The sequence below is a fragment of the Bos javanicus genome, chromosome 23 (genome assembly GCF_032452875.1).
Source record: "Bos javanicus breed banteng chromosome 23, ARS-OSU_banteng_1.0, whole genome shotgun sequence".
In the NCBI taxonomy this organism is placed as follows: domain Eukaryota; kingdom Metazoa; phylum Chordata; class Mammalia; order Artiodactyla; family Bovidae; genus Bos; species Bos javanicus.
This window is the reverse complement of record NC_083890.1, coordinates 31,044,791-31,059,914: the sequence shown is the minus strand read 5'-3', so window position 1 is coordinate 31,059,914 and position 15,124 is coordinate 31,044,791. Positions and strand designations below refer to the sequence as shown.

General features: G+C 40.8%; 2 protein-coding genes across 2 annotated transcripts in view; both read left to right on the top strand.

Annotated features, from left to right (window-relative positions):
• The first annotated feature begins 319 nt into the window (after positions 1-319).
• The window catches only part of LOC133236005 (BOLA class I histocompatibility antigen, alpha chain BL3-6-like), a 35,648-nt gene continuing 20,843 nt past the window's right edge, over positions 320-15,124 (top strand). The window contains exons 1-3 of the mRNA XM_061397751.1: positions 320-355; positions 884-1,085; positions 1,703-1,978. Coding sequence (XP_061253735.1) covers positions 320-355; positions 884-1,085; positions 1,703-1,978 — 514 coding nt within the window. The remainder of the gene's footprint in view (positions 356-883; positions 1,086-1,702; positions 1,979-15,124) is intronic.
• On the top strand, positions 6,849-8,219 carry LOC133235943 (olfactory receptor 2G6-like). Its single transcript, XM_061397714.1, has one exon. It carries the CDS (start codon positions 7,178-7,180, stop codon positions 8,120-8,122), a length of 945 nt encoding a protein of 314 aa, XP_061253698.1. The 5' UTR covers positions 6,849-7,177; the 3' UTR covers positions 8,123-8,219.

The following is a 15,124-nucleotide window of genomic DNA, read 5'->3' as shown; positions in this document are numbered from 1 at the left end:
TGCAGTCCAAGGGACTCTCAGGAGTCTTCTTAAACATCACAGTCCAAAAGCATCAATTCTTTGGCTCTCAGCTTTCTTTATAGTCCAACTCTCACATGCATACATAACCACTGGAAAAACCATAGCCTTGACTAGACAGACCTTTGTTGACAAAGTACTGTCTCTGCTTTTTAATATGCTGTCTAGGTTGGTCATAACTTTCCTTCCATGGAGTAAGTGTCTTTTAATTTCATGGCTGCAATCAGCACCAACAATTTCTCCCTAAGAAACAAAGTGTTTCATGTCTGGGACCCTCAGTTTGAAGACTTACACCTGAGACATGGGCCTCCAAAACATACCTCTGAAAATCAATGAAGTTTGTGTGCATGAAATCCGTGAAGCTATAATGAACTAAGAAACAGGCTCACCCAGACTCACTGTGGCTATCTCTCCAGGGCACAGCATACAGACACAGACTGAAACCTCCAGCTTGTCCCTAAAAGAAGCCTATTTCCTTATCTTAAAAGCTAAGACTTCTAACACATATCTAGGGGTCAACTGCAATCTTCGCCAAACTCCTGAGAAGCCATCAGGTGCCATCATCATGCTCTCCCTCTGTCCCACCCCAGATCACTGGTGTCTCTGTGCAAAGAATTTGTGCACACATATGGCTGCCCAGGTTTTGTGGCTGCTGCTAGAGGGCACACTCGATCACCTGGTTCAGTGGCTTGCGTTTCTGGGTCCAACAGGAGAGTAGCAAAAAAGAAACAGCCTGTAACTGTCTACCTGCACCCACCCACCCAGGGCTCAATGTTGAGGGAACAGACAGAAACACCCATCTCCATCTTCTCCTGAAAGAGGTATAATTGCATATTTGAAAAGTTATTGCCTTGGGTTCTGGTAGATTGCCTGTGACAACAACAATCACCTTGCCCTGAATGAGGACCTGTGCTTTTGGACCACAGCACATGCAGAGGCTCAGATCCCCAAGCTCAAGCTTGAGCAGGGTGGTGCTTCGGGGAACAGTAGGAACTATCTGGAGGGGGGCTGCGGGGGGTGGGTCCACAGACACCTGGAGAACGGGAAGGACACACTGCTGCGCACAGGTACGAGGGGCGTGGAGCCTCCCTGGTCCCCCCTAGGGCTGGACCTGGCTTCCCACGAAGAGAAGAAAGTGAGGTCAATGTGGAAACAGTGCCCCGGTTCCTGTAAGAAGAGGGAGGAATCCTCCCAGGTTTTCATATTCTGTACAAGAGAGTGACTCGCCAGTGGCCCCAGTTCTCTGAAAGACAATTAAGGAATCCAGTCTCCTTGGGGAAGAAGCAGGAACCTATCCCTGAGATAACTGGTCAGCGGTGCCCCTTCACCCTGGGTGCCATCTTGTGAACCATGACTGTCTCTCAGGGCCAGGTCTCACCCTGAGAACATGTTTGGAGGCCTGACTCCAGCTTTTCTGAGTCATTCGGCCTCCACCCAAGTCAGGAGCATTACTCTGTATTCATTCCCTTACATAGTGCCTCCTACCTTGGCTCTCACCCTGACTCCAGAACTTTCCAAGGACTCAGGAACATGCCAGACCTCCGAGCTCAGGCTGGTGTCTGGTGTTTGTGCTGCTTCTTTTCAAACCCTCTGTCCTGTTTATTCTCAGGATGGTCACAGGATGCTGCTTCAGGGACCCATGGAGATAACACTAAATGGGAATTTTCTGATTCATCCTCCATAGACCTTCCAAAGACACATGTGACCCATAACCCCATCTCTGGCCATGAGGTCCCCCTGAGGTTCTGGGCCCTGGGCTTCTACCCTGAAGAGATCTCACTGACCTGGCAGTGTGACATGGAGGACCAGACCCAGGACATGGAGCTTGTAGAGACCAGGCCTTCGGGGAATGGAACCTTCCAGAAGTGCGCAGCCCTAGTGGTCCCTTCTGAAGAGGAGCAGAGATACACGTGCAATGTGCAGTGCAAGGGGCTTCAGGAGACCCTCACGCTGAGATGGGGTAGGGAGGATGCTGGGGTGGAGCTTCTTCTCAGATAAAGCTGGAGCCTTTCTGGACCCCTTCAGCAAGGTCAGGACTCAAACCTGAAGTCTGGGCCCCTTCTCTTTCCTCCACAGTACCTTCTCGGCCCTCCGTCCCCAACACAGACATCATTGTTAGTCTGGTTCTACTCGTGGTCATTGAAATTGTAGTAACTGGAGAGTTGGACTATAAAGAAAGCTGAGTGCTGAAGAACTGATGCTTTTGAGCTGTGGTGTTGGAGGAGACTCTTAAGACTCCTTGGACTGCAAAGAGATCCAACCAGTCCAATAAAGGAAATCAGTCCTGAATATTCATTGGAAGATCTGATGCTAAAGCTGAAACTCCAATACTTTGGCCACCTGATGTGAAGAACTGACTCATTTGAAAAGACCCTGGTTCTGGGAAAGATTGAGGCAAGAGGAGAAGGGGACAACAGAGCATGAGATGGTTGGATGGCATCACTGACTCGGTGGACATGAATTTGAGTAAACTTCGGGAGTTGGCAATGGACAGGGAGGCCTGGCGTGCTTCAGTCCCTGGGGTTGCAAAGAGTTAGACACGGCTCAGCAACTGAACTGAACTGAACCAAATCTTTGATATTTGTTGTCTCAGGCGCTGTTAGGGGAAGGATTTTCTAATACCCTTTCGGAAAGCCTATTAACAACTTCCACATCTTATAATTCCCTGAATCTCCTGGAGAATTGTCTATCAGGTACATTATCCCCAGGGTTGATACTAGGAAACCCACATGGGGATAAGTAACTATTACTGGAGTTGAAGGAGACTGGGTTCCCAGAGGCTACAAAGAAGCTGTAAATTTCAATGTAAGGAAGTCCTGTGGTCACTCCAGTTCTCACAAAGCCAGACATACCCTCCACAAGAATCATTCCATCTCTCATCCTTGTACACAGAACACAGAAGTCGCTCAGTCATGTCCGACTCTTTGCGACCCCATGGATTGTAGCCCACCAGACACCTTGGTCCATGGGATTTTCCAGGCATGAATACTGGGTTGCCATTTCCTTCTTCATCCTTGTACATCTGGAGGCAAAGGCAACATTCTCTTTCTTTTATTTTTCCCATTATGCTGGAGGCTGACTTGGAAGCCAAAGGCTCTTCCCAGAAGACACTTTCATTCTGATATGAGCATCTGGTAAGTACAATGACCTTTACCTGGTTAAGAAATGAGTCAAACTTGAAGATGAGCACTGTGTGACTCTCTTCCTTTTTCTCAAATCTACTTTTTACTTCTCTCTCTGCAGGCAGGTTTCCTTTGTTATTCAGTCCATACAGCATGAAGTGGCAGTAGCTTAAATTCCAAATCTTCATATGTCCTCTACCCAAGAGCTAACCATACTTCACCTGGCCATCCCCCACCACCCTTCAAAGACCCCTGAGTGAAAGGGCAGAGTCTTTGATGAAAGGATGGAGATAATCACAGGGGCCACTTTCTCTTGGACATTTCTCTTTAAGTAGAAGAGAAAGATCTACACACTAGAAGTAGCTACTTTAAGGTAGAGAGGCCTTCTACACTTTAAGTGCAAAGTGGTGAAAGTCATTGGCATTTTGGGACCCAGAAAACTCAGGGCTGCATCAACATTACTCACATTGGCAGCTCTGAGACCACTGGTGCCCGACATAGCATCACTTTGTCAAAGCAGGCACTGGCAGAACAGTAGTGATGAGCAACTTAGATGAGAAGGGGAAGAAAATAGAGGGTTCTGCTCACCAGAAACAGAATTCATGTGAGAACTTTCTGGGAACTCTAGATAGAAACGGTGGCAAATAATAAAAGCAGAGATTTCTGTTGTGCCAGCCAGATGTAGAGCTGAGGGAAAGTACAGAGAGAAGAAACCTCCCAAGAAGGACTTTTCTTAATTTTCTTCCTTCTGCTTCTTGCAAAGCTCAGAGCCTGCCTTCCCCTCCATCTTTGCCCACTTGATATCCCATGGTGAAATGCTAAAGTCTCCACAGGTGTCAGAGAACACTTTTTCAGCAAACATTTCTGAATGTCCCCCTATGTGGCAAGAGCAATGCCAAGTGGCATGACACAACTCCAGCCTGTGTTTCCTGAGACTGTATCAGCCCATAGGCCCAAGAGTGATAATAAACAACAGGCTGTTGTTTTATCTACTATTTTATTTACTATTTCAACCCCACCTAGGGCTTCCCAGGTGACTCAATGTTAAAGAATCCACCTGCCAATGCAGTAGACAAGGGTTCAGTTCCTGGGTAGGAAGATCGTCTGGAGAAGGAAATGGTGAACCCACTCCAGCATTCTTGCCTGGGAAATCCCATGGACAGAGGAGCCTGGCAGGTACAGTCCACAGGGTCACAAAAGAGTCAGACACGACTTAATGACTAAACAACAACAATCCCTGCAGTCTGGCCAAAATGAACTGTTTCTGGCAGTTCCCAGGAAGTTCTTGCATGAGCTCTGTGTTCTCTGGAGTTTAAAGCACCTGTGCCTCTCTCCACTTTGCCTATCTCCGTGTAGAATACCTCTCTCTTCCCTTGAGTTTTGTTACTCAATCACTGAAAAAATAGCCCAAGAGAGGCCCTCCACTATCTTTAGCTTCTGCCACCAGACTCTCTATCCCTTTGGCTAAGACACAAGACAGTGGGGCTGGTGAAGAATCAGTAATAGAATCAGAGATGGTGTTGTCTGGCATCCTCTGGCGTGCATCTCATTCTACCCCAAAACCAGTCTCTCTCCAGAGGCAAATATAAGTCTACGTTTATAAAACTGGATTTCCATACACAAAGGCAAAAAAGATTCAGTCCATGGGATCGTCAAAGTATCTTACAAGCACAAAAGGGTCTTTAAACCAAAACAATAAATACATAAATGTTTATATTCAGAGAGATTTGTATATACTATATTTACATAGCATATATTTTATATATTTATTACACATTTTATACATAATCTCAATGGCCACATAGCCTGGAATAAAAATCACTATGAAATAAACACTGAGGACACATATTTCTATAAGAAAAAATTACCTAAGTCTTTAAGTATATTAATGTATTCATACATTACATGTTGATTCAACTGTTCAATTGCACACATTACATCTTGATTGTTTCCTGTATGTCAGGCACTGTTCTACACATATAATGATTTTGTTAAGACAAATTTCCAGATCTATAAATCTGTCATTATACTGAGGCAGATTAGAAAAGAAATAAGATTTTTTTTTTTTAAGAAACAAGGAAAACTCTGGATAGTAATGAGTGATCTGAAGACAAAATAAAGGACAATGCAATAGACAATATCTTGAGGGGAGTATTAGTTGTGGTGTCAGAGAAATTGAAAATGAGAAAAACCAGACAGACATGAACATTCGGGTATTAATGTTGGGAAATTCTAAGGATAAGAGGGTTTCCCTGGTGGCTCAGTGAATAAGAATCCGTCTGTCAGGGAAGAAGACATGGGTTCGATTGTGATCCAGGAAGATCCCACATGCCTCAGAGCAACGAAGCTCGTGCACCATAACTACTGAGCCTGTGCTCTAGAGCCCAGGAACCACTCTTATCGAGCCCATGCATCGCAACTAATGAAGACTGCATGCCCCAGACACCGTGCTCCACAAAAAGAGAAACCCATGCACTACAAATGGAGAAAGCCCCAACACATCAGTGAAGACCCACCACAGCCAACAATAAGTGAAATGAATAAATAAATTTTTTTTTGATGTTTTTTTTTGTTTGTTTGTTTTTTTCAGATATACACATGCTCCCCATCCTGAACCCTCCTCCCTCCCAACCTCCCCATACCATCCCCCTTAAATTTTTTTTTTAAATTCTAAAGATGGGAAATTGAGCATAGCAAGAGAAAATACTAGAAAGGTAAGAAAAGGATTATGAAGGCTCCTGTATGCCATAGTGAGGAATTTGGAATTTGAGTTGAAGGCAATTGAAAACCACTCGAAGTTTTCGAGAAGGGAAGTGAGGCAATTCTTTTAGGAAGGATAATTATTTTCACAATATTCAAGAAGGCTATAACCCCTAAATTCCATTTCTAAAACCCTTACAGTTTTGAAACTTCTTCCATATTATCACTTCTTTGACAAAATTATTTTGTGAATCTACTATACATACTAAACTCTTTTCCAGGCTATGGTACTATTATGAGATATTTCTCCTCATAGGTATTATATACTATTAATATCGTCTCGTGGTTTGTGTGTGGTGTGTGTGTCTATGAAAAAGAGAGACATACAGACAGACAGAGGTTGATTTCTAAAATGAAACCAGATGATTTTATGAAAAAGAGAATGATTAATGTGAGGTCTGAATTTATAGGAAGTGAACACGAAAGGTTGAAACAGAGTATTTGCTCTATCATATTAAGCAATTTTAAAAGACATAAGGAAAGAAAACAAAAACTCATTGGTGCTTTGCTGAGTTTTCACTGAAAGTGGTAACAATGAGAGTTTCTCAGGCTTAGTCCTCTGGAACATACAGTATGGACAGTGAATTCTAAATCACTTCCAATAAAAGTTTTCCAATCAATAGACATGATTACAGACTCCATATCAAAGGCTCCATAACTTTACTTATTAAAATATATTGTTCCCATTTCAATAAAATTGTTCATAGTAAATTTTATTATCTGTGCATTTTCAGAAAGAAATATTTTTCTCTACACAAAGCAGAAGCAAGAAAGCCAGTCTAAATATTTCAATCGTCCAGAGAAGGACTAAGGCAGTACATATTTGTAACTTATTTCGAACATCTAGATTTAATTTTTGAGAAACTCGAATTATCTTTGTAGTTCATACATCATAAAGACAGTATCCCCAGCAGTTAAGAACTCATATTTTAGAGTCTGTTGGAATCCTGCCTCTGTGATTTACTAAGTACATCACTCTGATAAAATCACTGCACCTCTTTAACCCTCAGTTCCTTCACATATTTAGCAGAAATCATGATAATGCCAAGCTCACAGAGTTGTTGTGACAAATTGCATAGAAACTGCTTCAGTCAGTGCCTGAAACACAGAAGGTACTCTTACATATAACTCTCTAGCACCCCCTTGTTTGTCAACAAGAGTAACTGTGAAAAGGCCTCAAGCTTCCTCACAAACTCTACTTACTCAGGGGGAAAGACGTGGATTAAACAAACAGCTTAACAGTATGGAGTTCTCTTAACTCCAACAAGCGGAGTACAATGGAAAGAGCTAACGACAGCGCCTTCTCTGGATTCATTCTCCTGGGCTTCTCCAACCAGCCCCAGCTGGAAACGGCTCTCTTTGCGGTCATCCTGATCATCTACTCCTTGAGCTGTTTAGGCAATGGCGCCATTATGCTTTTGTCAACCATGGATCCTCACCTCCACACCCCTATGTACTTCTTCCTCTCCAACCTCTCTTTTATGGATCTTTGTCTGACTACTTGCACTGTTCCTCAGACTCTGGCCAACTTTAAGGGGAAGGACAAGACCATCACCTATGGCGGCTGTGTGGCCCAGCTCTTCATTGCCTTGGGACTCGGGGGAGTAGAGTGTGTCCTCCTGTCTGTCATGGCCTATGACCGCTATGTAGCTGTGTGCCATCCCCTCCACTACATGGTGATCATGCATCCCCAGCTTTGCTTGCAGCTGGTTGTAACTGCTTGGCTTACAGGCTTTGGCAGTTCTGTAGTCCAGACAGCACTGACCATGACTCTTCCCCTCTGTGGTAAAAACCAAGTGGACCATTTCTTCTGTGAAGTTCCAGTGATGCTGAAACTGGCCTGCACCAACACCTCTGTCAATGAGGCTGAAGTCTTTGCTGTCAGTACCTTCTTCTTGGTGGTGCCCCTGTCACTCATCTTAGTATCCTATGGTCACATTACCCGTGCAGTCCTGAAGATAAAGTCGGCCCAAGGGAGACAGAAGGCTTTTGGAACCTGTGGTTCTCACCTAATGGTAGTGATTATTTTCTTTGGGACACTCATCTCCATGTACCTTCAGCCTCCTTCCAGCTATTCACAGGATGTGAACAAAAGCATTGCACTATTCTATACTCTGGTGACTCCCCTGCTTAATCCCCTGATTTACACTTTGAGAAACAAGGAAGTCAAAGGGGCACTAAGGAGACAAATGAGGAGAATCCTAGACTTGAGGCAGAGTTAAAGCAGTGCTTGCAGGCCCAGGAAGTTCTGCAATGGAACACTCCTGAGTGACTAAAAACTAGTTAATTTAATCCAACACATCCTTATAAAGCACCAACCATGTGCAAGACAGTGTTCTGGGTACTTGAGATGTATCAGTGAGACAGAGACTAAACCATTGAGCTAAACCTTTTGCTAGGGAGAATATATGTTAAATAAGATATTCTAAAAATAAACTATGGTATATCATGTACTACACAATAATGGGAATGAACAATAACTACACATACGAATACATGAATGATTCCTACAAACATGACTTACAGTGAGCAAACTAGATACAAAATAATTCCTACTGTATGATTCCATTTACATAAAATTCAACCCAACGAATCTCTGGTATTGAAAGTCAGAACAGTGGTTCCCCTGGGGACTGGGAGTTCTCCCTTGGAAGATATGTGGGGGAGGGGCATTCTGGAGTTCTGGTCAGGTTGTGATTCTTGATCTGGATGTTGGTGATATAAAGTATTCCATCTGTGAAAATTCATCAAACCTGAAACTTAAAGTACTTGCACTTTCTGTATGGATGCTGGACTTCAAATCATTTACTTCTTAAAAGTTTTAAATAAACCAGATATTAGCAGAATACTTTGATTCTAAATGATCACACTAAGTATTTTTGTTACTTTCACATAAAATTTGGGTTTATCTTCTCAGTGATCTAAGTTTCTTCTATCCATTGACCATCTTTAATAGATTTAAAGTGTTTAGATATTAGCAATTTCTGGACAACTCAGATGAACCTTGTCTTGAAGACTTCAATTTAATGAAGATCTCAATTCAAGTTCATGTGTCCTGTGAGTCTCCCTGGTCTCTTCATTCCATGTAGATACTTAGTGACCAGGTCTTGAGACAAAAATCATACTGATAATTTTCAGATGAAAATTCTACTACTGGGAATTATATTGCCTTGAATTAAGTTTATCTTGACTGAAAAAGATGTGTATTGTGAATATTTGTATATTTCTATTTGTATAATGTAGCATACAAAAATGCATAATTTACTAGTAGCCAAAAATATTTTCATTTACCAGAGATTTTAGTACTTTTCAGTATTTAATAGCATATGATAAGAGGGCAGATACTGAAGGGAATTTATAAAACAATATAAAAAACAGAAATAATTGTCTGGTAAGCTCAATGTGCCTTTGTGCAAATATGTTCTTCTTAAATATTTCTTATTTAATATGGTAAATTGGACAGTTTTTCAGGTATTATTCTGCTAATGAAATAATAGAACAAGGATTTTTCTTTATTTAAGTGAAAATAGATTGCTGAATTGTTGAGGTCTGTACTATACTTTTCTCTGCTTGTACTGAATATGAGTGATTTCTGATTATATTTTTTGTAATACAGAAGATATGATTTTTTTATATCAACCCCTTGGAGTTTTCTTTCAAACCATCACAGCTAGACTCACTGATAACATAATCATTTTCTGGCACAAAAGTTCCATACTCTATAATCATCTAGATGCTTACATTTTTCCTTTTCAGCAAATAAATGCTGAAAATATATCATTTCATTCAAAGTAGCCATCTGTGAATTTCATTTCCCAATAAGGTGAATTAGGTTACAACTGACCAAAGTTCCCACTGCAAGTCCAGTCACTCCTCCTTAGCCACAGACTCAACCAAACATGGATCCCTTTGATCTGTCATTCTCCATAAAGGATTTGAGCATCCAGCTTTTCTGGTATAGGAGTGGGTGGGAGGAAGTGCCTGAAACAACCCCTGGCCAATACTGACGAACAATTGTACTTGGAAAGGCCAAATTAATTGTACTTGGAAAGGCAACCATATTTCTGAAGCCATTAGAAAGTTGTGAGGTGATGAGGGTGATGTAGACATGAATAACAGAAAACACTGAACACTGAGGTGAGCTGAAGGGAAACTGCCTTTTTTTTTCTCATAGAGCATTTGATGAGCTTGATTGTCAGATGAGGATTGAGCATGGCCCATAGAGAGAGATTTTGCCATGAAAACATGAAAAGCCAAACACTCATGTAAGGCTAAACTGACAAGCTGAAAACTTAAAGAGACTTAACTATGTGGCCAGATGTTTCCAGTGGACATTTCTATTTCCAGTGGGCTCCCTGGGAAGCCAGAAAGTCAGAACAAAGTTTAAAAAATATGGAACAATCTATCCTGCAACTCCATTGTGCTTCAGTTCATTTCAGTGCAGTCGCTCAGTCGTGTCCGACCCTTTGCAACCCCATGAATCACAGCACGCCAGGCCTCCCTGTCCATCACCAACTCCCGGAGTTCACTCAAACTCAGGTCCATCGAGTTGGTGATGCCATCCAGCCATCTCATCCTCTGTCGTCCCATTATCCTCCTGCCCCCAATCCCTCCCAGCATCACAGTCTTTTCCAATGAGTCAAGTCTTCACATGAGAGGGCCAAAGTACTGGAGTTTCAGCTTTAGCATCATTCCTTCCAAAGAACACCCAGGACCGATCTCCTTTAGAATCAGACTGGTTGGATCTCCTTGCAGTCCAAGAGACTCTCAAGAGTCTTCTCCAACACCACAGTTCAAAAGCATCAATTCTTTGGCGTTCAGCTTTCTTCACAGTCCAACTCTCACATCCATACATGACTACTGGAAAAACCATAGCCTTGACTAAACGGAACTTTGTTGGCAAAGTAATGTCTGTGCTTTTCAATATGCTATCTAGGTTGGTCATAACTTTCCTTCCAGGGAGTAAGCGTCTTTTAATTTCATGGCTTCAATCACCATCTGCAGTGATTTTGGAGCCCAAAAAAATAAAGTCCAACACTGTTTCCACTCTTTCCCCATCTATTTCCCATGAAGTGATGGGACCAGATGCCATGATCTTAGTTTTCTGAATGTTGAGCTTTAAACCAACTTTTTTACTCTCCTCTTTCACTTTCATCAAGAGGCTTTTTAGTTCCTCTTCACTTTCTGCCATAAGGGTGGTGTCATCTGCATATCTGAGGTTATTGATATTTCTCCCAGCAATCTTGATTCCCGCTTGTGCTTCTTGCAGCCCAGCGTTTCTCATGATGTACTCTGCATATGTTAAATAAGCAGGATGACAATATACAGCCTTGACATACTCTTTTTCCTAACTGGAACCAGTCTGTTGTTAAAAACTCACTAGGGTAAGGGGTCCTTTCTCTAACACATAGTCCTCTTCGGTAAGGCAGTTGCCAAATTTTGAAGCTTCATGAAGCAGAGGCTAAATAGCTAATCTAGATGTCTTTGAAGGGCAGAACTTAATCTACAACAGTCTTTCAAGGCTGAGAAAATAAGACTCCTGAGACTTTCTGTCAAAACCCAGGAGAAGATTGTATCTCTTGTATCTCTAGAAGAGAACAAGATAAAGGCTGAATAGAACAAGGACCTACTGTACAGCTGAGGAAACTATAGCCAATATTCTGTAACTATTTTTGTACCTGATAAAGGTTAAGAATCTGAAAAACAATATATACACACACACACATTGTGTTCATCATTTCATGATGTATGTAACTCAAATCACTATTCTATACATCTCAAACTTAAATTACTATTCTATACATCTCAAACTTATGCAATACTGTATAAAGGACATAAAGTCATACAACTTCTAGAAGAAAATATTATTCCTCAATGAGGCTGGAAGAAAGTAAAAGAATAGCTATCATTAAAAAGATAAAGGATAACAACAGTTGGTGAAGTTGGAAAAGGAACACCTTGTACTGTTAATGGGAATGTAAGTTGGTAAGCCACTATGAAAGATAATATGAAGATACGAAAAAAACTAAAGATAGAACTTCCATGTTATTCAGCAATCCAAATTCTAGGTACACCAAATAAAATGAAATCACTATCTGCACTCCCATGTTCAATGGCCTCATTTTTCACAAAAGACAAGATACAGAAAAAAAATAGGTGACCAAAGAGTTGAATGGCTAAAGAAAAAGTTCTACGCATATCCAAAGGAATATTATTCATTAATGAGCAAGAATGAAATACTGCCCTTTGCAACAACATGGATGGACCTTGAGAGCATTATACTTAGTGAAATGTCAGAAGAGAAAGACAAATACTGTATAATCTCACATACATGTGGCATCAGAAAAACTGAACTTGTTACAAACAGAGGAAAGAATGGTGGTTACCAGAGGCAAAGAGATAGAAGTAATGGAGAGATATTAGCAAAAAGGTACAAACTTCCAGCCAAAAATTAGCTTCTGAGGAGTCAAAAAAATAAACTTTTTAAAAATTTTTAAGGGGAATAAATATTTGACAAGATAAAGATCATAGCTAACACTAAATAGTAATCACTGTACCATATATAGGTATATCAAATCACACTTTGTACTCTTTAGACTTGCTCAATTTGTCTCTCATTAGATATAGAACAAAATAAATGAAAATAAGAGTTATTATTCATTTCTTTCATCCTACTTATTTTTTCTCTCTTAACTCAGATTTTCACTATTGATTAAGACAAAAATTTCTACGTAGTTAATAAATGAAAATACTCTAACTTTATTTATGTACAAAGACTGTCTTCTCTTTGTGCTCCCAATTTCAATCCAGAGCCTGAAATAATGGCACTTCTAAAAGTTGAACATTTTGTGTATCCATCATAACAGCAAAAGGAGCATGATCTCTTCCATGAAGCTCCTTAGTGCAGCAAATTCTATCAATTTTCTTTTTAATGTGACTTGCAGGAATAAAAAATTACCACATTGACTTGTGTGTATTTGTCCTTATTTCTGAAAACACTGAAATTACACCATATATAAAACTGTATCTTCTAAGTGATATAAGCTAAAGAAAACATTTCCTTCTACTGTTCATCCTCAGGAAAGAGTCAAGAGACCGATCTAAAAGTGGTTGCATACAGGGTGCGTGTTTGTGGATGTTCACATCCAGCTGTGTGTCATCACTTAGTAATGTGTGTTATTTAAAGCCAAATAGAAACAAAAATAGAACATGCTGGGGAGGAATATGAGGAGAAATATTCTTTGGGAAGTACTGGAGGCTTTTTCCAAGATGGGGAGTAAATTGAGAGAGGTTGATCTCATGATAACAATGACACATTGATGACTATGGTGCTCACTTTATTTATATTAAACCAAACAGAATTGTCATTGAGTGGATGCATCATTAAGAAACTTTCCAAAGAGAATCTTGGGAGACTATTGAACAATCCTCAAATGCAAGAAATAAGGACTGAAAAATATTTACTAAGCACTACTTGTGACCAGCTAACACAAAATCAGGACTGGGCTCCTGAGAAAGGTTTTGACAACTAACAGTGACATTGCATTGATCCTGAGTATCCCCAATAACCTAATCACTGGAAATGCCTAGGATGCTTCAGTGAGACTAAAGCCACAGGTATAAGCAACAGCTTCCCTGGTGGCTCAGAGGGTAAAGTATCTGCTTACAATGCAAGATACCCAGGTTCAACCCCCAAGGAAGATGCCTGGGTCAGGAAGATCCCTGAAGAAGGAAATGTTATCCCACTCCAGTATTCTTGCCTGAGGAATGCCATGGACAGAGGAGCCTCATGGGCTACACTCCATCAGGTCACAAAGAGTTGGACACGACAGAGTGACTTTCACTTTTCACAACTGAAGAGTTTCACTCTCAAAAGAGGTTAAAATTACCCTCAAAAATGGTCACCTAAATAGAAGAACTTGCAGCTTCTAAAGACATTGTGGATTTAATTCACTACAAAATGGTTAAAAGAATCCACCAAATAATATAAATCAGTAGAACAGATTGTTTAAAAGGAGCATGAATACCCAATCCCTATAGCTGCCTCAGGGACACCTTCCCCTGAACCCTCTGATTCAGGAGACATACAACTTCTCATTTCTGCATTTACACAGAGCACCCCTTTCCAGGAAACCACATTCACAAGACATTTCCATACACTGTGGTTCCGAGTCTGCCATATCAAGTTTGAACTATGCTACAATACTTAAAAGACGGAAGAAGCTCTCAGTCATAATACAAACAGGCATCAGAAAAGAGCACACCTACAGAGGAAAGAGTTGACAGAAAACTATAATCTGTTCTTCCATCCTCAGTGACCCTGGTTAGAGCAGAACCCTGGGCAAACAAACAGTTAACACTGAAATCTACTGACTAGGAGATAAATGAGGATATTACAGGGGTCACTATATGCTGATTACCATTCTACTAATGTTTTTAGCAGGGTGGATAGGGTCTGTTTACAGTATACAGACTACAATTGTTCTAATGAATAAAAATCCTAAAAGCCAGAACATGACTACAAAGGTGAGGACACATATCAGGCGAGAAACTCTCAAGCCTTCCTTTGCTGATTTGTACGATACAAATTAAACAAGTGAGAGTCCCTCATTTATTTTATATATTCCATTTTAAAAACCTAAGTTCAGGAAGCAGTGTCTGACTGGTTTGGGGCCTCACAGACATTGCACATGTTGTTGCTCTTGTTTTGTATTATTTTCTAATTGTTTGTCAATCTGGTGCTGGTTAAGAACTGTGTTTCATGGGAGTCTGACTGACACTTCAGGCTTCCAAGGTGACACCTTACCTGAGCACACTGTGTTCACCTTGTGTTCCTCAGAAGGCAAAAATGATGAAAGATTATGACTTGCTCTTGGGCGTATTGACAGTTCTGAACTCCAGATGGGATCAAATAATTTAGCCAAGGCCTGGATACACCCACTGCAGCCATTTCACAGATATTAAGAATTCAAAAGGAGTGAATGCCCTAGCGTTCCAGGGTATAGGCTCCATGCTCCTAATGCAGGGGCCATTGGTTCAATCCCTGTTCTGGGAACTAAAGAGGGACATCTTGGAAAGGTAGATATCATTTGAAAAATTTACAAAATAGAACTGAGCTTTGAGTATGTGGTATCTTTTAAATGATTTTTTTTTAATTATTTTAGCCTGAGATCTAGATACCTTTATTATCTGTAACTTATTCTAAAGTAATATACACATCCAAA

Bases quoted from the DNA above. Each gene is read 5' to 3' on its own strand.
- LOC133235943 (XM_061397714.1), top strand. From the start codon at position 7,178: ATGGAAAGAGCTAACGACAGCGCCTTCTCTGGATTCATTCTCCTGGGC.